General features: G+C 34.7%; 3 protein-coding genes across 3 annotated transcripts; 2 read left to right on the forward strand and 1 right to left on the reverse strand.

The window, feature by feature from the left end:
- Positions 1-788: 788 nt before the first annotated feature.
- Positions 789-8912, forward strand: LOC125210470. Its single transcript, XM_048110021.1, has 7 exons — positions 789-840; positions 5319-5397; positions 5489-6417; positions 6514-6889; positions 7073-7250; positions 7347-7722; positions 7822-8912. Exons 1-7 carry the CDS (start codon positions 789-791, stop codon positions 8910-8912), a joined length of 3081 nt encoding a protein of 1026 aa, XP_047965978.1.
- A 3666-nt stretch (positions 8913-12578) lies between these two features.
- Positions 12579-14454, forward strand: LOC125211745 (cytochrome P450 71AU50-like). Its single transcript, XM_048111656.1, has 2 exons — positions 12579-13560; positions 13683-14454. The coding sequence occupies exons 1-2, from the start codon at positions 12700-12702 to the stop codon at positions 14292-14294; spliced, it is 1473 nt and encodes a 490-aa protein (XP_047967613.1). The 5' UTR covers positions 12579-12699; the 3' UTR covers positions 14295-14454.
- A 3601-nt stretch (positions 14455-18055) lies between these two features.
- Positions 18056-19395, reverse strand: LOC125210471. The gene is made up of 2 exons (XM_048110022.1): positions 18967-19395; positions 18056-18655 (listed from the first exon to the last, which is right to left on the reverse strand). The coding sequence occupies exons 1-2, from the start codon at positions 19393-19395 to the stop codon at positions 18056-18058; spliced, it is 1029 nt and encodes a 342-aa protein (XP_047965979.1).
- Between the last annotated feature and the right edge of the window lie 3199 nt (positions 19396-22594).

A 22594-nucleotide genomic window follows, 5' to 3' on the forward strand; every position in this document is an offset into this window, starting at 1 on the left:
TGTTGGAAAAACATCTTATAAATGCATAAGCAAACACAATGTAATAATAATACTGACTCTATTAGGAATGAAAATTGTAGTACTTCTTTTCTTGTTTTTAGAATTTTAATTATTTTCTTTGTTTAACTAAAAATAAAAATAAACAATGAGTTCTAAAAATTAAAGAATTAGATTACCTTTATACCTATGATTATAAAATAGATTTAAATAAAATTGCAAATTATAGTCAGTTTGGACTGGAGGACCCATTTCATGATTTAATTAATTAAGCGTAGGAAGTGATGAGGTTGTCCTATTTCTAACACAAAAAGTCATACTAGAAATTCCAATATATTAAGTCGGCATATGAAGAAAATTCTAAGAGAAGCTGAATTATGTAGTAATAAAATGTCTACATTACCTCTATACATGCATATTAAATACTGTTTAAATGTGCCACCACCCAACGTAGATCTTTTCATCAACAACTTGGTACATGAGTATGGTTAAATGCTGTGAAGGAGAATACTAATTCATTATAACAATAGGCCCCAAAGACTTTTTAGTCCATCATGCTATTGTTCTAGGTTTACATACAACTACATTGATCTTAGTAAAAAGTGCTTTAGATTCACAGGGTACCAAATGCCAGATAAAAACGATTTCGGTTAGTCTTAGTTTAATTTATCCGTTGTTTGTATATATCCCGACCTTCTCTAATTCAAAATCGCAACAAAAAAAATGGATTGGATATGTGTAACGGCAATAGCAGCAATCACATTCCTCTACCTAATTCACGTTCACCAGCAATGGCGGCTGAGGAGCAAGAAGAAACTCCCTCCCAGCCCGATCAGGCTTCCGGTCATCAGCCATTTCCATCTCCTAAGCAAGAATCCGCAAGATAAATTTTTTAAAATGTAGTCAATGAATCACAAGATAAAGCTACCACCCTTAAGGCCTTGTGGCTCATAATAATCCAACTAATGGATTTTGTCCAATCAATCTTACAAATATAAAGAAACTATTTGTAAATAAATAATACAACTTTACAATTAGTTACTATAATGGTGTTCGGTTTGCAAGATAAAATAATACCAAGATACAATTTAAAATTGAGTTGTGATATTATTTTAGTCATAGGGAGTTAGCTATGACTAATTATCCCATGATTATCCATCTAGATTGAGTTGTAGGGTTAAATCTCATGAACCAAACACACTACAAATTTAATCTCGGATACAATCTTGCAAACCGAACACCCCCTTAATTGTCTTGTCCTATCATAATAAGTCTAAGATAAAGAAGTTATATGACTATGTGCTTCTTGCAAATCTGTTCCTCTAGAACCAACTGTGCTGCATGACTCTATGCTTCATTCCCACTCCAGTTATTTTTGACCTTGGGTCCTGTTGGGCCCTTTGTCCCATAAACTTCATCAATCACCTTAACCAATGTATCCAATAGTTTCTTCAATTTTCCCAGCAAAAAGTTCAATTTTCAAACTTCAGAAAAAATAAATCAAATTCATGTATTTAGATTCAATAATAAAAGGAAGAGAATTTATAGGTAAATAACCTCTGACTATTTTATTTTTTTAAAATTCACACTATTTTTTCATTTTTTAGTTCAACCTCTTCTACATTTAACTCCAAAATTAATTGTTTTTATCCATTCAATACAGACTACATCTTTGAGATTCCAAAATACATGATTTACGATTTTGAAATAGAGGCTTCATTAAGTAATTAACAAAGCATTGGCATTGTCTGCAAATAATTGGTGATTTTGAGAGAGTTCCATTATGACTAATTTAAAAATAGGGAAATGATTTTTTGATATTATGGCATTGCCATAATAGGGTTTAAATAGGAATTTTACATTTTATTTTATTTTTAAATTTATGTTTTTTATATATACATTATTGCCCATGCATACAAAATTATCTATATACAGGAAGATTAATTAATATCATGACTTGATTATTGGAAATAAATATGGAAGCAGCGGGCCCACACCTTTTAGAACTTTTATCACTTCTCCTCTAAATTCAATCTACCATTTTATAATGTGTTTGAAAAATAATAGAATGAATATATAAGAAAAAAGTTGATTGATTTCACCATTTTTCTATAATAATGAAAAATATTAAAACAAACAATTGAAAAAGAATTGAATGCTTCAATAATTTTTGAAATATATACTTCGTCCATTTTTAAAACTTTTGAGAGTGCATGTTTTTTTATTTTTTATTTTTGATTTGACCACATGTGTATCGAATCCGCCTTTGGCAGATTCCAACTAATCCTATTTGACCAAGTTTGCGGATTAATACCGAAAGTCTCTCAGCTGGTAGCGGGGTTTGATTCCATGACCACAAGGTCACCATAGCTCCGTGTTGCCAGCTTAACTGGCTGTGGCCCGTTGGTAGAGTACAAAATTTTAAACAAATACTACTAATCCTACACCTCATTAAATGTCTCACAATCCACTAACACTACCACCATATATTTTCTCCATCCTTCTTACTTTACCAATTATGCATTAAAACTCGTTTTATTTATAATTTTTCTATCTTTTTTACCTCCTTTTTAACGGAGGTAGTACATAGTATTAGTAAAACTAATAAAGATATAGTCTAAAAAAATGATTTAAGTGTTGTTAATGAAGTAATGGATTTCTTATCAAATTTTGTGTTCATAAATTTTAGTTTAAAATTTGTAATCTTATTTAATAAAATGTAAACAATCAGATTTAAAATATATATCTAAAAAATTATTTATAATTATATTTTATTTTTTAATATTGATAAACTAGTTCTTTTATGAGTTTTTATTCACAATTTTGTTATATGAATAATTAGAGTTTTTAGCTCAAATTCATATAACATGCAATAAATTGAAATTTGATATAAGAGGTATTAATACTAATTGAGTTTACGATTTTTATTTTAACAAAGTCATAATTTTGTTTTTAATTCTTTAATTTTTTTAAATTCTTATTTTTTGGAATGTTACAGCTGAACCCAGATTAAAAAAATAACACATGTTCTTAACTCTTCTATTTAATATTTTGAAGATGTATATATTTATTATTTTCTTTGTTTCTTTATAAACTACTAATGTTCTTAGCTCAACTCACGATAACATGCAACAAATTAATATTTCATTATATTAGTAGTAATTGTGTTTATGGGTTTTGATCCTAACTGTTTACTTACCGAAATACTATTTATTAAAAGTTATTAATTTATATAACGTTACGTTGAACCTCAATCATTAAAATAATCACGTATTTTTTATTCATCTATTTAATTGTATGTAAAGCTATATAGTTAATAATTTCCCTCTTTTCATTCCAAAATATTAGAGTTATACTAAAACAAATGAATATTTGATGATATATTATGTTTATAGTTTTGATTTTAAGAATTTCATAATTTTAATTTTTTACTTTCCAAAATAATAATTTCTTTATATTCATAATTTTCGTAACTATATAGTTGAACCTCGATAAAAAACAATCGCATATTCTTTACTAATATATTTAATACTTTAAAGATATATATTAATATTTTCTTTATTTCTAAATAAAATATTTTTAGCTCAATTCACATATAACTTGCAACAAATTAGAATTTCTTACTAGTAACATATCGCTTGTTGTGTTTATGGTTTTGATTTAAAAATTATTAAAATTTTGATTTTAGTTCTTTACCATCCAATATATTAATTTCCAAATTCTTGTATCGTCACATCGAACCTCAATACTCCCCCCGTCCCACAAGAATATGCGTTCTTTTCTTTTTAGTCCGCCCCATAAAAATATGTATTTTATAATTTTGGAAATTATTTTCTCTTTATTGAGGTGGGACCTCTTCTCTACTGACAATACTTTAATCACTTTTTGTCTCAACCAGTCACTTGTTTTACCAATTTTGCATTAAAATCCGTGCCGAACTCAAAGTGCATATTCTTTAGGGACGGAGTGAGTAAAAAATAATATTCTCTCCGTCCCAGCTCAAGTGATTGCTTTCTTTTTGGCTGTTGTTTTGCGAAGATGATAATAAATAGTTAAAGTGAATAGAAAGTAAAGTAAGACAACGAATAATATAGAAGAGAGTCGTATCTAACTTATTCTCTTACTTATTTTACTTTCTCTCTATTTTACATATTTATCATTTTTCCAAACATGTGCCGAAAAATAGTTAATCACTTGAGATGGGACGAAGAGAGTAGTAAAAATAGTCAGTACTTACTAAATTTCTTTAAATTTTCAAATTTTAAAATCTTACGTTGAAAGTTAAAATAACCGTCCCACTTAAAATGTCCACATTCTTGAGTTTCTCGAGATTTAAGTAGGAGTGTTTGGTGGATTAAGTAGAGAGAAAAAAAATACTGTATTTTAATGAGTGAGGAGAGAGAGATTCATTTTCAAATATAGAAAGAGTGGACATATTAAGGAAGACAGAGAGTAAATGATAATTTAGAAGAAAGTTGAAAAATACTCTACTATTTGAAAATTAGTTGATATTTGTTTATTAAAAATTAAATTATAAATTTTGTATTCCTAAATCAAATTTGAAAATTAACATTATAGTTTTTGAAGCAAAACTTCTAATTGAAAGAATACGCTACGCAGTCATAAAGTGATAGTACCATTCAAAAAATATTATATAATACTACTCCAACTAATACTTACATCCGCTTTCTCTTTAATTAATCATATTTATCAAAAACTCCTAAAATCTCATGCTCACTAAGAAATGTGTCACCTTAGCTGGGAAGAAAGAAGTAATATTTACACAAATAAAAAATAAAACAAAAGCTATACTCTTTCTGTCCCTCTATAGTAGAAGCGTTTATTTTTGCACTAGATTTTAGAAATTGTGTTAAAAGTGATTAAGTCAAGGGAGAATAAAATAGTAAAGGAAAAATGTAAAGAGATGATCCTTCCGTTCCATAGTAATTGAGACATTTCCTTGGGCACGGAGATTAAGAAAATGATGTGTAATGTATTAAATAAAAAGATAATAAAGTAAGACAGAGGAAAAAGTGGAGAAAACAATACCCGTGCATATTTTGTTTATATTCTTAGTATATACTCTTATATTTTTCTAATCTTATGTAATGGTAATGTCACTTATTTTATTTTATATTATTTATTTATAATATAATATCAAAATAATAGTACAAAAATATTCTAAATCGCACATAGCGCGTGGGTTAACACTAGAAAACAATAATATTTATTTGATAATAGTATCAACACAGGTCGTTCACCTCCCGTCTTTCGATTGCATGGGCAAAATTATCACTTAATTGGTAGTTTATTGCCTTCAGATGGTTGCGATCCAAAGTTTGCTCAATTGTACATCTATGATACTGAGAAGGAGGTCAATAATAGAGTAAAGTCTGTTGGGTATGTTTTTGTGGGAGCTACTCTTAAATTTGAAGTTATTAAATTAAGACTTTTTGTCATTATTTGATTCAATAATATCTCGATTTTTCAGGAGGAGTATTGCCGACAATGATCTTCATTCAGAAATAGTTGGCGATATTCAGAATATGTTGGATGAAAACAATGTTTTGGTACAATCATTCCGAATGGTCAAAGAAAAGATTAATCAAGAAAATCAACCCAATGTAAGTTTAAGGTTGCTCGGTAAGAGAACTAGGGATGGAAGAACTTATAACCTACCTTCTGTCTTTGGGGTTGCTGTTCTTGTGGTGGGTGATTTTGATGAAGCCTTGGGTGATAGAGATATTATTGTTGAGACTCAATCAAGGCAACTGCAGCGTATTAGTGAACTTCATCCTTCTTATCTTGGTCTTCAATATCCACTTCTTTTCGCTTATGGCGAGGATGGTTATAAAGAAGATATTGGTTTTTCCAATTGTAGAAATTCTTCCTCGACCCGTAGAAAGAAAGTTAGCCCAAAAGAATATTTTTCGTATCGGTTGCATGAGAGAATTGGTGAGTGTAACATTATTTTGTACTCTCGGCGATTATTTCAACAATTTATCGTGGATGCCTATACGATGATCGAGTGTGGACGACTAAGATTCATTCGATCTAACCAGAAAAAAAATCTACGGGCTGAAATGTATAATGGTTTGGCTGAGGCTGTTCTTCGAGGGGAGACAGATGGCTCCAATCATGGTAAACGAGTGATCTTGCCTTCCAGTTTTGTTGGTGGTGCACGCTATATGATTCAGAATTACCAGGATGCCATGTCAATTTGTAGATGGTTTGGGTATCCAAATTTGTTTATTACATTTACATGTAATCCTAAGTGGCCTGAGATAGTTAGATTTGTTGAATCCAAGGGGCTGAAGTCGGAGCATCGACCAGATATTGTTTGCAGGATTTTTAAAGTAAAGTTGGATAATATGATAAGAGATCTTAAGACAAAAAAAAATTTTGGTGCTGTCAAAGCAGGTTTAGTTACATTTTTTATAATTCTATATTTGCATCGTTTAATTACGTTTCTTATTTTCTCTGATGACTAATATGTTGTTTAAATTTTTCTCGCAGTTGTCTATACTGTTGAATTTCAGAAGCGTGGATTGCCCCATGCTCATATCCTACTTTTTCTAAGCAATGAGGACAAACAACCTCATCCTCGACGCATTGATGAGATTATTTCTGCTGAACTCCCTGATCCAGTAATTGATCCCCTGTATTATGATAATGTCAAAGAATTCATGATGCATGGGCCATGTGGTGTTATTCGAAAATCGTCTCCGTGCATGGTTAATGGTCGATGTTCCAAATATTTTCCAAAGAAATATATTGCGTCCACGTCGTTTGACGATGATGGTTATCCTGTTTACAAACGTAGTGATAATGGTCGTGTTGTTTTGAAGGATGGTGTGCCATTAGATAATAGATACGTTGTTCCTCACAATCGGTTTCTCCTAATGAAATATCGTGGTCATATCAATGTTGAGTGGTGCAATCAATCACAATCTATCAAATATTTATTTAAATACATAAATAAGGGATATGATCGTGTGACAACATCCTTTTTTCAATCTGGTGCCGAGGGTGCTGAACCAAATTTGGATGAAGTCAGTTTGTATTACGATTGCAGATATATATCGTCATGTGAAGCTGCTTGGAGAATTCTTGGATTTGAGATTCAATATAAGGATCCTTCTGTTGAAAGATTGAGTTTTCATCTTCCAAATGAGCAACATGTTATTTTTGAGGAATCTGAGGATTTGGATGATGTTTTGAATCGTAAAACAATTCATGAAAGCAAGTTTTTGGCATGGATGCAAGCAAATAAGAAATATCCTGAAGGTAGAGATCTTACTTAGAGTGAATATCCAACCAAATTTGTTTGGAAAACGGATCACTGGCAGCCTAGACAACAACGATTTTCTATTGGGAGGCTGTTTTATGTTGCTCCTGGTTCTGGTGATCTGTATTACTTGAGGTGTTTGTTGAATATTGTCAAGGGAGCTACATCATTTGAAGACATTAGATTTGTAAATGGTGTTCAATATGATTCATTTCGGGATGCTTGCTTTGCATTGGGGTTGTTGGATGACGATAAAGAGTATGTTGATGGCATTGTGGAGGCTTCTTTTTGGGCATCTGCGCATTCCCTAAGACTATTGTTTGTTAGTTTGTTGACCTCCGAATCTATTTCACGCCCTGATGTAGTTTGGCAAAGTTGTTGGAAATATTTGTCTGATGATGTTCTCTATAACCAACGAAAACTTTCAAATCATTCAGGTAACTTATAAGTGAAATCAATTTTGTTTTTGTTATTTATGTTAGGGATTTTTTTATTTATATCGTGAATTTAATTTACTATTTTTTCGGTATTTGTAGCTTTGATGCTCAATGATGATCAAATTCAGAGTTTCGCTTTGGCCGAGGTTGAGAAATTGTTGGCCAATGTTGGCAAAAGTTTGCGTAACTTCAGCTGTATGCCGTATCCAAATTCAGAGTATTTTGAAACTCCTGACAATAGATTGATCAGTGATGAGTTATGTTATGATCGTGAAGCTTTAGCAAGAGAACATTTGGAATTTGTATCCAAGTTCACTGATGAACAACTTCATGTGTATGATACAATAATGTCAAGTGTTGATTTAAATGCTGGGAGAATGTTTTTTGTATATGGCTATGGAGGTACTGGTAAAACTTTCATATGGAAGACATTGTCTGCAGGGATTCGTTCGAAGGGTGATATTGTTTTGAATGTCGCTTCCAGTGGAATAGCTTCTTTATTATTGCCCGGTGGTAGAACGGCCCATTCCCGCTTTAAGATTCCTATCAATGTGAATGAAGATTCGATGTGCAATATAAAACCAGGGAGTGCACTTGCTGAGCTCATTTTGAGAGCTAAACTTATTATATGGGATGAAGCTCCAATGATCCATAAACATTGTATAGAAGCCGTGGATAGGAGTTTCAGAGATATTATGCGTGGATGTAATGAGTTTAGTATGGACCAACCTTTTGGTGGAAAAACTGTAGTTTTTGGTGGTGACTTTAGACAAATTTTACTAGTTATTCCTAATGGTACAAGGCAAGACGTTGTCAATGCTACCGTTAACTCTTCTTATCTTTGGAGGAGTTGTACAGTTTTGAGGTTGACAAAAAACATGAGACTATTGAGTGTTCAATATGGTGATGAAGCCTCCAAGTTAGAGGCTTTTTCCTCTTGGGTTGCCTCTATTGGAGATGGGGTTATTGGTGGTCCAAATGATGGTGAAGTATCTATTCATCTTCCTTCTGACATTGTTTTGTCTAATTCTGGAGATCCTCTTAAAACCATTATTTCCAACATATATCCTTCGTATATGAATCCCCATGAGTTAAGTAATTTTTTGCATGGTCGTGCAATACTTGCTCCTACTTTAGAGGTAGTTGATGAGGTTAATCAATTCATGATTTCATTGGAATTTGAGCTCTGATAGTATATCAAACTCTGATTTGACATCAAATGGCTTTGTTGAGATTCATACAGTTGAATTTTTGAATAATTTGAAATGTTCAGGTACTCCTAATCATGAATTGTTGCTGAAAGTTGGTACTCCAGTGATGTTGTTAAGGAACATAGATCCTTCTAATGGTTTGAAGATATTAGTTTGTAAAGATGATATTGATAGGAGTGGAGATTCTACTATTAATGTTGTTTACAAAGAAGTTTTTCAAAATTTATAAACTCATGGTTGTTGTTGTTACTATTGTACTTTCTATTTTTCTATTTTTGTGGTTTTTGTTGTGGAAACTTATGATCTATTTATTTAGTTAAATGGTTAACTACTATTTTGTAATTCTGATTTTATTATATTGTAATTGTGTAAGATTAGCCCTCAAAATTCATTTTAGTTGCACATTTCCTTATATACATTTTAATCAACGGACAGATAGTTTACTTCGCGGACAGAGATTGATATTATATAACTTGCTTAAATAGTATAACGGAAACAATTAAACGAGGTTCCATGTATGAAGACATGAACCTCTGAGGGTACTGTATAGACATAGGAGTAAGCCTCACTTGGATCAGCACCCTCCACTCCATCATAGTTCAACCTGCATATTTAGAAATACATGCAGGGCTGAGTACAAAGGTACTCAGTGAACACATTGCCAAAAGATACTATTATATGTTTAAAATATTGTCAAGTTATCAATCACAGTAATACTCATTGGTTTTCATAAAAGCCCGAGCTTACCAAAGTTTCATACTTAAAAGTTCAATTGTGCAATCTAAGTTCTTTCTGTAATTCGTCGTATCTGAAACATCTTGTGACAGGAAAGTGGCCACTTACCACGGTCGCCGGACCGGCCAACCCTTTCGATGAAACATAGTCCACGTGTACACTAGTCCGAGTAGGGACTCTCCCCTTGATTGACTCGAATTCAATTTATAAATGTTGGCATAGCACATTTGGTATAGCCAAAAACGACAGCATCGTACATAAAACAAATCATTATGGCAAGACAATAAAATTTGCATAAATAATATTATCTCAAATATACTTCAATTTTTATCCACATTTGTATGTACGATAGAAAAGTTCACCTTGTACGCTTCCGACTCATTGTAACAATATTAACTCACTTGGAGTTTAATTCCGTGCGATGGACCTTGTCCAATAAAAGATAATAATCTATTTAGCTTCGTGAAATAAATACAAGCGGGTGATATGCACCTATGATATGCATCTTATCTTCTCGTTCTTTCAAACGTTAACTATTTCACTTTAATTAAATCCGGAGATTTAATTATTGACATTAATTAATCTCGATTAATTAATTTAGTAAATCCGAGGATTTAATTGAATCAAATCATGCAAGCTCACTTATTTAAATTAGTCGAAAGAAACTTAAGTCCAAGTAATTAATTAATGACACGGGCTCACATGTTATCTTATTGTAGCCCAAGCTTTATATAGTTGTAGTCCAACAATTAATTCATCCAAGCCCACTGCAAAATAATTATACGAGTATATCAATAAAAAAAGTAAAGAGTGTGCGCTAATGCTCATGCTTCCATCTTCTTATTTCTCATTCTCTCTGAACATATCCGGATATCCCCCCCCCCTCTCTCTCTCTCTCGTGCACATTGCATGTTCCAAAGTCCTACTTGTGAGTGAATGCAAGGTCAATCCAATAAGTTTTGAGGACTTGTGTGGGTCGGCGTGATGTGAGAAGAATGATCATAGAGGTCTAGAGAGTGTTTTGTATTGATTTGCTCGGGACGAGCAAGGTTTAATTTTGAGGGTATTTGATGTGAATCAAATTGTAGTCCTTTGTTGCATTATCTTAACATGACAAAGGACCAAGCTCAAAGAGAGAGGGGAGAAAGGAAAATGTCCGAATCTGAACAGTAATCAGTCCTTCAATTTTAATTTAAAATGCTTCTACAAGGCCACCATTGCATTCACCTTCGAAAGAGCTTCGTGTGGATACCTCGCACGCCTCAATCTGAGTCCAGATGAAGAAGATATGACTGTTTTACGATGATTGCGCAATACATTGAAAAACGCGCGGGTGGGCGAAAAACGCCCGACCGGGCAAATTTGACTGGGCCTATTTTTTCAGCCCAAACTATTTAAAAAGCTAGGACACAACTTCTAATGGCACTTTTGGCGACTGGAACGATTTCGGAGAGAATTGGAGCTTGGAAGCCATACTTGAAGAGGGAGAGCAAGATTGAAGCTTCATCCACCCAAGCCTTTGTCCCCCATGGTATCTTTAGCTTATTTCCTTGTTATTGTGACCACCATGGGTGGCTAGAGCTTGGGATTACTCCTAATTTGTCGTAGGGTTATTGAACATGAACTTCTTAAATTGAATTTTTATGATTTCCTTTGCTTTTTAGTTCTTATCTTTGGTGTTTATTCTTATCCTTGTTAAGTTGAGCATGTAAACTTAACTTGAGAATTGCCTTAATCATAATGTCTCTTTAACTTAGAATAAGAAGCAAACAAAGATAAGGAACCTTCGAGTTAGAACCGATTAGGTGATAAACCGGGGGTGGATCCTTTGTGTTGAATCGTGTTAGAAGCTAATCCCAAGCTTACTATGCGACTGTAGGAGTGAGGGGTTGGTGAGTAGAGCCTAGGAGACGTGATCAACCTATCCTAGGTGTACAATCCTCGATCAGTGCCAGCTGCGAGTGAGTGTAAAATCAACACAATCCCTAAAAGCATTAAAAAAATAATAATTATGAAATAGAAGTCATGTGAAAAAACAACCCGAACCAAATTAGGAGTAGTTCTTCCCCTTTATTGTTTTCAGAGAGAGCAATGAAGTGAGGAATGAAAACAGATTAAAACTACTGGTCAGACCGGTTCCCGGTTGAACCGCCCAGTTTTTCCGGTTCAAAACGGTGGAACTGTCAACTGGTTTTGTAGGGTGAATCGGACCGGAGAGGTCACCGGTTCGCGGCCGAATCGGTCCAACCGGCCGGTCCAAACCGGTTTTTAAAACACTGGTAAAAAATGAAGTGTGTCAAATTTTCAGGAACAGACTGAAATAGTAAACTGTGTCAAAATTTGGGGGACGGAGGTAGTATTTATTTAATTAATTAAACACAAAAAGTCATGCTACTAGAAAATCCAATATACTCTCTCCGTCCCAGTTTTCCATTTCAGTCCGTCCCACATAATTTTGTCCCATTTCACTTTTACCATTTTTGGCAGTGGATCTCATATTCCACTAACTTATTCCTACTCACGTTTTATTATAAAACTAAGATATAAAGGTAAGACCCACTTTTCATCAACTTTTTCAACTCACTTTTCATTACAATTCTTAAAACCCGTGTCCGATCAAAGTGACCCGAATTATTTGGGACGGAGGGAGTATTAAGTTGGCATATGAATTAAATAGTCATTTGGAGTTTGGTGGACTCATTTCATGATTAAATTAATTAAGCATAGGAAGTGATAAGGTTGTTCTATTTCTAACACAAAAAAGTCATACTAGAAATTCCAAAATATTAAGTCGGCATCTGAAGAAAATTCTAAGAAAGAATCTTAATTATGCAGCAATAAAATAGTCTACATTACCACTATACATGCATGTTAAATACTCTTTAAATGTGCCACCGCCCAACTAGATGTTTTCATCAACGACTTGTTTTATGTAGCAAGTCATACTTTAAGTTTATCCAAAACAATAATGCGTTGTTGTTTGTATATAGATTCCGACCTTCTCTGATTCAAAATCGCAACCAAAAGGAAAATGGATTGGATTTGCGTAACGGCAATCGCAGCAATCACATTCCTCTACCTAATTCAATGGCGGCAGCGGAGCAAGAAGAAACTCCCTCCCGGCCCGATCGGGCTTCCGATCATCGGCCATTTCCATCTCCTAAGCAAGAACCCTCACCGAGACCTCCACCGCCTGGCCCGCAAACACGGCCCGATCATGCTCACCCGCTTCGGCTCCATCCCGACCATCGTCGTCTCCTCCCCTTCCGCCGCCGAGCTCTTCCTCAAAACCCACGACCTCGTCTTCGCCAACCGGCCCCACCACGAGGCCGCCTTCCACCTCGGCTACGAGCAGCGCAACGTCGTCTTCGGCCGCTACGGCCCCTACTGGCGGAACATGCGCAAGCTCTGCGTGCTCGAGCTCCTCAGCCCCCTCAAGATCGCCCGGTTCCGCCCCATGAGGGAGGCGGAGCTAGGGCTTATGGTGGCGGAGCTGAGGGAGGCGCGAGGGGCGGCCGCGGTGGACTTGAGTGCTCGGGTGATGTCGCTTAGCGCGGATATGACGTGCTTGATGGTGTTCGGGAGGAAGTTCTCGGACGGGGAGTTCGACGAGCGGGGATTTAAGGAGGTGATGGCGGAGACGATGGCTGAGGCGGCCGCGTTCAATGTCGGCGACTATTTCCCCTACCTTAGGTGGATGGATCTTCAGGGCTCGGCGCGGCGGCTCAGGAGGCTTAGTGCGATTTTCGATCGGTTTCTTGAGAGGATTATTGATGATCATGTTGGCAAGGACGAGAGGAGTCATGATTTCGTCGATACCATCATGGCCATTCTTGACTCGGGCGAGGCCGGATTTGACTTTGACCGCCGCCATGTCAAGGCCATTCTTCTGGTAATCCTTTTTATCTCATATCGATAAATTGGTGATCTTGACTCGCAGATAATTATTACTAATATTTTTTATTTAATTTGGGAAAGAAGAGTTTAGTGACTTGTCAAATTAATGTTGGACAGGATATGTTGCTAGCCGGAATGGACACTTCTGCAGCAGCGGTAGAATGGGCCATGTCTGAAGTGATTAGACGTCCAAGAGTAATGAAGAAACTCCAGAAAGAAGTTGAAGAAAAGGTGGGGCGAAATCAAATGGTGGAAGAATCTCATCTCTCCAGCCTCAAGTATCTTGATTGTGTCATCAAGGAATCTATGAGGCTCCACCCCGTCGGGCCGTTGCTCATACACGAGGCCATGGAAGAGTGCGAGATCAACGGGTTTCACATTCCTAATAAAGTACGAGTTCTTGTGAATGTATGGGCCATCGGGAGGGATCCCGAAGCCTGGACTGACCCTGATAAATTTGATCCAGAGAGATTCCAAGGGAGCAATATTGAGCTTTTGGGCCGAGATTTTAAGCTCATACCATTCGGGTCGGGGAGAAGGGGCTGCCCTGGGCTACAATTGGGGCTAACCGTGGTTAGTTTGATAGTCGCGCAATTGGTTCATTGCTTCGATTGGGAGCTCCCTGATGGAACAAAACCACATGATTTGGACATGTCCGAGCATTTTGGTTTGGTCACTTCTAGGGCTAAGCATCTAATGGCTCTTCCAAATTATAGGTTGCATGTTTGAATGAGTTATCGAATTCTCTATTAATATTTCACGTATGCATAGTGATATGTATTGTGCAAGGAGATCTAGTGCAATAGCCATTACTAATAATTATATTATGATAATAGTAAGTAGTGAAAAGTTATTACCAATTTTGCGCATTATTGTTAATAGTATTTATTTCCTTAAATATTTTTATTAGTCTTTTGACAATCTTATACATAGATTTCTTGAGGTTTGAGAGTACTTTTGACAAATAGATAAAAGAATGAGTCAAATGTATGTATTCTAACATCATTTAGGACGATATTTTTCCCTCTTAATTCATACTTATTGTTTACCTCTGCATTTTCACATGACTCCGACACACCTCGTAAATACTTCTAAACCATTTGTGCATACCAGACATGCTTACCACTTCTTAATTATAGATGCTCTGTAAAATGATGCAGTGGTTACAATGTAATTTTGATAATAAAAATTCGTTGTTTTCTAGCTATAAATTCACTTTGATATTATGAACCAAGTAACAATAACATACTTATCTCTCATTTTACCATTTTCATGCACTTAATCACCATTAGTTAATTGCCCAAAATTTGCGATTATCATCACAGTAGATTCTAGTCATACAATATGATTTCTTTGATGTGAAATCAGATTTAAAATATCATTGTTAAATGCACTCCAAAAGAGTTCATAACAAACATATGAAGCAAGCTATTTAACCTTGATATTCTTGATTCCGGGCACATATAAAAAGAATATAGTATGAGATACCCATAGGTTATTCATCTTTCATGTATATATTGAAAATATGAAAAGTAATACGGCCTCTGTCCGTCATTAGATATCCCATTTTTTACTGGCTCGATTTTTAAGATATTATTTGACTTTATAAAAAAAAATCAGTGGAATATAGGACTCACTTTTATATATTGGTTTTTATAACAAAATGTGATGTGGCTGAGTTAGTGGAATGTGGGTCTCTTTGCCAAATGTAGATATGAAATGAAACATTATTGGTGGATGGAAATAAAGAAAAGAAAAATGAGACATTTAATGACGGACGGAGGGAGTGCAATACTAGTCCTATAGTAAGAGAATTCATGCATTGTAATCAGTAATGAATGAAAAATATTAAAATGCTAGTACTAGCTTACATACATTACTTGTAATTGGCTCTTCTCTATCTCTGTTTCTATGTCTCTATCACTTCCCTTCCATCTCTCATATAAGAGCACAATTAACAACACATTTAGTGCACGTTTTAAGTTGTGCACACCAGCAGCCAAAGAGGAGGATATCTAATCGCCGATACTCACTCTTGATGATATGTGCATCCCTCGCGTGTTGAGCTTAGTCACCTTAAATCATCAACTCATTCAGTTATGACGATGTCTCGATCTTAAAAATCCTATTGTAGAATGGCTAAACCATATACGCGTTTAGATTCTTTAGGAGCTAAATTTGTTATAGTTGACAACCTATGCAGTTTAGGATTTTGGTTTTAATTATTTTTAGCTTTCATTTTTATGCTTATTTCTATATTCGTAGTATTGTTTTGATTTCGTTATTGAACCTTCTCATTTCACTGTTTAAAGCTGTCATGGGTTCATTTTTCTTTGATAGACGAGCGACTAATGCACAAAATTGTTCATTTCTATTTTTTTGGTTTTTGTAATTTTTTTTTGATAGAATGTTTATCATAGTACTCCCTCCGTTTCACTATAGTTGAGTCATTTTATTATTTTGGGAAGTTTCTTCATAGTTGAGTCATTTTCTTATATGGTAACTTTTTCCTCTTTCTTACTTTATTCTCTCTACATTATTCACTTTATATATACTTTTTCCTCTCTACCTTTTCCTCTCGCTTTCTTTTTTATCTATTTATTTAACACACCCAACATTACTTTCTAAAACTCCGTGCCGAAAAGTTTCGCCTCAACTATAGTGAAACGGAGGGAGTAACTTTTGTTGTTATTTATATTACAAAATGCTTCTTTGTGTTGCTTGCATGTAGACCTGCCCACGGTTCATGAACCGGCGGTTTCGGTTCGGAACCGCCGGTTCCGGTTTTGGGAAATATGGAACCGGAACCGAACCGTGAGGCCGTTTCACGGTTTCGGTTTCGGTTCGAAAACCGACGGTTTCGGTTTCGGTTTGGAACCGCCGGTTTTTGGACGGTTCGTAGCGGTTTAGGTTCGGTTTCACGGTTTTTTCCGTTAATTTTTTTTTGCCATACAGTTTGAAATTATAAAATAAATTGGAACAAGGAAATTGATAGTTTAAATTGAGTTGTTAACACTAAAATGAGGTGAGTGTAAGTAAGGATAGAGAGAAGTATTTAATATAGATAAAAATAGAGAGAAATGAGATCCAATTTGAATTTAAAATCAACATTTAAGAATAAATAAATAAATAAATAAATAAAAATACAAGAAATGGTGTTTTATGCAATCAATTTTGAATAGTGCAGCCATCGCCCACCGTCAACCAATCAATTTTGAAGACTCAACTAATCAATTTTGAAGACTACAACATTAACCAATGTTAATTTATTATACTTTATTTAAAGTAATCAATTCTTCTAAGTTTATTTTAAAATGTTGGATAAATATTTATTAATAATTATCCATACTCCATAGATTCCATACGTAAAAAAATGTGTTAATTAATAAAATCGGAAATAGTATTATAAAGTTATTACCATAAACCATACAACATAGACTCCATCTTGTAATTTAGTTATTTTTATTTTATTATCTTTTATCTTATGTTTTTACCATCCAATTTTACCAAATAGTATTATAAAGTTATTTTTGCTACAAAATTTTGTCCCACATTATTGTTTCTACGGATATTACCAAATCTAAAAATGAAGTTATTTATATAAGAGTATAAAACTCATAAACCGGATCATTCAGCAATGTTTTATTTAATGGAGTATAGTTTTAATATAAGGATTAACTATGTTTAAATTTATCATTGCGTTGGCGGTTCGGAACCGTCCGGAACCGGCGGTTCGGTCGCGGTTTCGGTTCGAAAATTTTGGAACCTGAACCGAACCACGGTTCTAAAATTCACGGTTTCGGTTTGGCGTATTTTTCGCGGTTTCAGTTCGGAACCATAACCGCCGGTTACGGTTTCGGTTTTAACCGCTGGTTCGATAAACCTTGGGCAGCTCTACTTGCATGTCATCTTTTTAGTTTCAGCATTTGTATCGTATTAAAAAAAGGTAACTGGAAATTTTCTTTTTGTCTTGAAAAGAAGGCAAGAGAGAGGGATTGGTACCGGTATTTGTTACATTAAACAAGAAAATTCCAATTTGATGAATAAAGGCATATATGATACTATATATCTCAAACAAGTTCGAACGAAATAATTATAGCATGACAACATTGATTGAACTATTATCGAAAAATACGTATGTACTTACTGTAATCGGATGGGCACATTCCCAACACTTACAGTCATTTTTAATAAATAGTAAGAATGTGTTCGTAGTATTAAAACTAAAATCGAATATAAGGTCATGTATCATGATCTGAAAAATGAAAGAGCTATTTTATAAAAATATAGTGAATGAATCACAAGATAAAGCCACCAACCTTAGGGCTTATGGCTTTTAACAGTCCAAATGATGGATTTTGTCAATCAATCTTACAAATATAAAGAAAACTATTTGTAAAACAAACAGTAGCAAGTTTACAATTAGTTAGTAGTACAATTAATTATCTTGTACTATCTTAATAAGTCTAAGATATAGAACTTGTGTGACTCTATGCTTCATTGCCACTCCAGTTATATTTGACCTTGGGTCCAGTGGGCCCATCTGTCCCATAAACTTCATCAATCACCTTCACTAAATTATCCAATAGTTTCTTCAATTTTCCCAGCAGAAACTTCCTCACCCTCCTCACTTCCGAAGCCGTATCATACTCCTTGGTGGGCCCCCACTTGCTCTCATAACTCAACCACGGCGGCTCGGCCACGGCCTCCGCCTCCCCCTCGGACGCCACCACCACGAACCTCGCCCCCGTATCCACCACCTTGTTGCTCCACGCCCAATCATTCCTTATCCCGAACCCATTCCCGCCCTGCAGATACAGCCCCGGCTCGTTGTTCCCAGCGTGCCCGTTCCTCGAAGCATACCATGCGAACCTATTCCCATTTACAAACTGCAGCAGAGAAGCATCGACCCATTTCCCCCCGCTGTGCTGAGAGAAATACACCTTGTCAAGAACCCCATCCCCATTTCTCACTCTCAGCGTCACGTGCTCCCAGTCGCTCACATGCTCCCCGACTCTCCCCAACGACACTCTCTTAATAAACCCTATTTTTGCAGTCGCGTGGCCGTTGAAAGGATAAAATATCCACACCTGAACAATGGCAGACGCAGATAAAAAAAAAATCAGCTAATATTATTAAGTTTATAATTTCATAAGGACTAACACATTTTTTTTTAAAAATTATTCACTACATCTACGATAAATTGACATGAGTTAACCTGACAAAGGTTTTAAGAAATGTAGTGAAAATTATGTGTAGAAAGTTAAGTAGAATGTTATGTCCATTACCATGAGTAGTAAAAAGCGAACGAGACAATTATTCATGGAAGAAGAGGGAATTAAGTTAAAAGAAAAAATTTAAATAGTAATGGCTTAGATCCTTAGTGGCTCCTCCCATGCACCTGAATATCCGTGAACATCCCGTTCTCAACGCCCGGTTTAAAGTGAACGTACGCCTCAGCACTCGCTAAATCCCCGTGGCTAACCCTATCCCGGCCTCCCTTGTCTGCCGGGAGGTTCAACCAGTACAAGCCAGCCGGATCACCTCCCTTAGGGAGGTTTGCGCCACCTGGCTCGATCGGTACTGGCCTTGACTCCTCCCCTCTCTTATACAGCAATGCGCCGTTGCTGAAAAACCAATCGACCGAAGAGGGGAGGTATTCTTCGGCGGGGTGGAGATAAAGATACGGAGCGTAGGCTCGGAACAAGTCTTCCATTTGGGTTCGGGTTAGCGGCGTGTTGATTGGGAGAGCATTGGAAGTTGCTCCACTCAATAATATAAACACATATGTAAGAAGAAGCATTGGCAATGCAAATGGATCCTTTGTCATGATCATACTTCAATAATTGTCTACGTTTTTGTTTACTAATCAACCTCATTAACATTAGTATTTATATCTTTGATACTAAGAAGAGGAGTTATGATTGTGAAATTTGGTTTCAATGATTCTAGATCTTAAAATCTATTACAAACTCCTTTATTTAATTTTTCCCAACATTGTAATCAGACTCCTCTTACTCAAACATACATCAAAAGATCTGAAGTTGTGATTATGAACTTAGCCAAATTTTAATATTTTAGTTATTTACTTGGAAATATAAATAGATTCTTAATAATTGTATTAGATGGGACATTAAAATTTAGCTGATCCATCTGATAAAAATGGTAATTTATCAATTTGACATGAAAAATAAGATCATGTTAGACGGATTTAGCATTTATGATACTATAAAGAAATTTTCAGAAATTTATGTATTTGCTAAAATATATTAATTATATAGTTTATGGCCCAAATTGTGGAAACGAAAAAGAGGATCATGTTAGACGGAGGGAGCATTTATGATTAACATAAAGAAATTTTCAGAAAATTTACAATTTATCTAAAATATTTTAATTATAGTTTATGCCCAAATTTTGGAACAATTTGTAAAAGGACGTGGTGTTCAAGTTTGATAGTTCCATCAATTTTAGCCCATTAATGCAAACTTGTGGTCATGTCTAGGGCTGGGGAAAAATACCGAATAAAGATATATCGCTCGTATCGTATTGAAAATTATCGAATTTTTGGTATATCGTAATTTTTGATACGATACGGTATCGTATCGTAAGTTTTCGATACGATAACGATATGAATTTCCTTATATCGCGATATATCGTTTTATATCGAATATACGATATTTATCGATATTTTCGATATATCGTTATATATCGAAAATATCGATATATATCGTATAAATCGAAACATATTGAAATTCAATACATATTGATGTTTAAAATTATAAATATATATAAATCGATTTAATTCATTAATATATTTAGAAAATATATATATGAAACCCTAATAATAGAGGAGTGATCAAGGTCTAACTAATTTTAAGTGTATAACTAGAGAATAAATCTCAATCACTCATTATCTTAATCTAATGACTAAATGAAGTATTCATTTTCTATTAATAAAAATTGCATGGGGGTAATTTGGGAAATCAACTCTTCCATATTCTGACATACACATTCCATTCACGCATTATCTCTCTTTATTTCTATTATCATTATCTCTCTTTCTCTTTGTGCCGATCTCTGGCCGCCACCGTGATGCGTCGGAGGCGCTTCGGCGGAGGAACGTGGAGCTAGAAAGGGAGCTTCGGAGCAGCCTGGAGGGAGAGGAGAGGGTGGAGGAGGAGTTGCGGATGACGTGGCAGCACGTACGGTTGGTGGAGGAACAGCTCTGCAGCGAGCTTGACGAGCTGGAGGCGGAGGCTGTCGATCACGCCATGGAATCTAGGGCTCAGATCGCGCTTCTTATGGAGAAGCTTTCTGCTTCTAACAAACTTCTTCAATCTCTATCGCTCAATATCTCTCTCGCTCAATAATCTCTCTCACTCAATAATCTATCTCTATCTTTGTAGTTCTATGCGTGTGATGTAGTTAGAGAATGAAAAAAATTAAATTTTGTAGTTTCGTTTGGATTTGAAATCGTTTGGATTTTTAGGATTTTCCATGGGATGAATTGTTGTAACGGAGATGCAGATCTATGTATTGTGGTGTTGTTGATAGAAGATTGAGCACTTTAAAACATAATCAGATCACTTTGAACTCATTTTTAATGTAGTGAGCTATATTTTGTCAAATACGTGTTCATATGTGAACAAAATATACTTCACTATATAGCCAATACAAATCATTATACACAAAATATACTTCACTATAAAGCCAATACAGTTCACTATCAATAATTTATTAGTTCGTTTTGTTAACTATAATTAACAGTGATAAGTAAGGATCACAAACACTTCACTCTAACCATGGAATACTTCACTCTAAGCATGTTTTACTTCATTGAAATGAAAAAAACAGATCACTATAAGTAAGCATCACAAACACTGCACTCTAACCATGGAATACTTCACTCTAAGCATGTTTTTACTTCACTGAGATGAAAAAACAGAGCACTATAAGCATGCATCACAAACACTTCACTCTAACCATAGAATACTTCACTCTAAGCATGTTTTTACTTCTGAGATGAAAAAACAGAGCACTATAAGCATGCATCACAAACACTTCACTCTAGCCATGGAATACATCACTCTAAGCATGTTTTCACTTCACTATATGCACTATATACATCACTATACGTTCATTATACTTCACCGAAATGAAAACAACATTTACTTCACTATAAACGTCATATGCATCACTATATGCTCAATATACTTCACTAAAATGAAAAAACAGTACGCTATAAGGAATGTTGAATATACTTCACTATACGCACAATATACATCACTATATGCTCATTATACTTAACTGAAATGAAAATTAGTACACTAATACTCTTCAATGAAATATCAAACATCATATTTACTTCATGATAAACAATATTTACTTCACTATAAGTGAGTTTTGTTTCGTTGAAAACTTCTTGGTTCACCATACCTATTTCGTTGCGTACCTATTTTTTAGTTTAGTATAAGTGTGAATTAGTTCACTGATTACATGTTTTTAGTTCATTGTGTACTTATTTTAGTTAACTATGATTGCAAATTGATTCACTTCTTTAGTTGTTTACTTCATATCAACAATTAACTAGTTTATTTGTGAACTATATTTTGTTAAATATCATTTGTGAACAAAAGAGTTATTAAAAATCAACTGAATCTATATATATATGAACTACATAAATAAAAATTTTGAACAAAATATTAATGTAAGTTATGAAACTATTGAATGTAAATGAACCGAATAGGTATTACACTTCACTAACATGCATCACAAACACTTCACTCTAACCAAAGAATACTTCACTCTAAGCACATTTTACTTCACTAAAATGAAAAAACAGTGCACTATAAGTATGGATTACAAACACTTCACTCTAACCATGGATTACTTCACTTTAAACACGTTTTACTTCACTGAGATGGAAAAACAGATCACTAATAACATGGATCACAAACACTTCACTCTAACCATGGATTACTTCACTTTAAGCACGTTTTACTTCACTGAGATGAAAAAACAGATCACTA

This window comes from Salvia hispanica, chromosome 3, assembly GCF_023119035.1.
Source record: "Salvia hispanica cultivar TCC Black 2014 chromosome 3, UniMelb_Shisp_WGS_1.0, whole genome shotgun sequence".
NCBI classification, from domain to species: Eukaryota; Viridiplantae; Streptophyta; class Magnoliopsida; order Lamiales; family Lamiaceae; genus Salvia; species Salvia hispanica.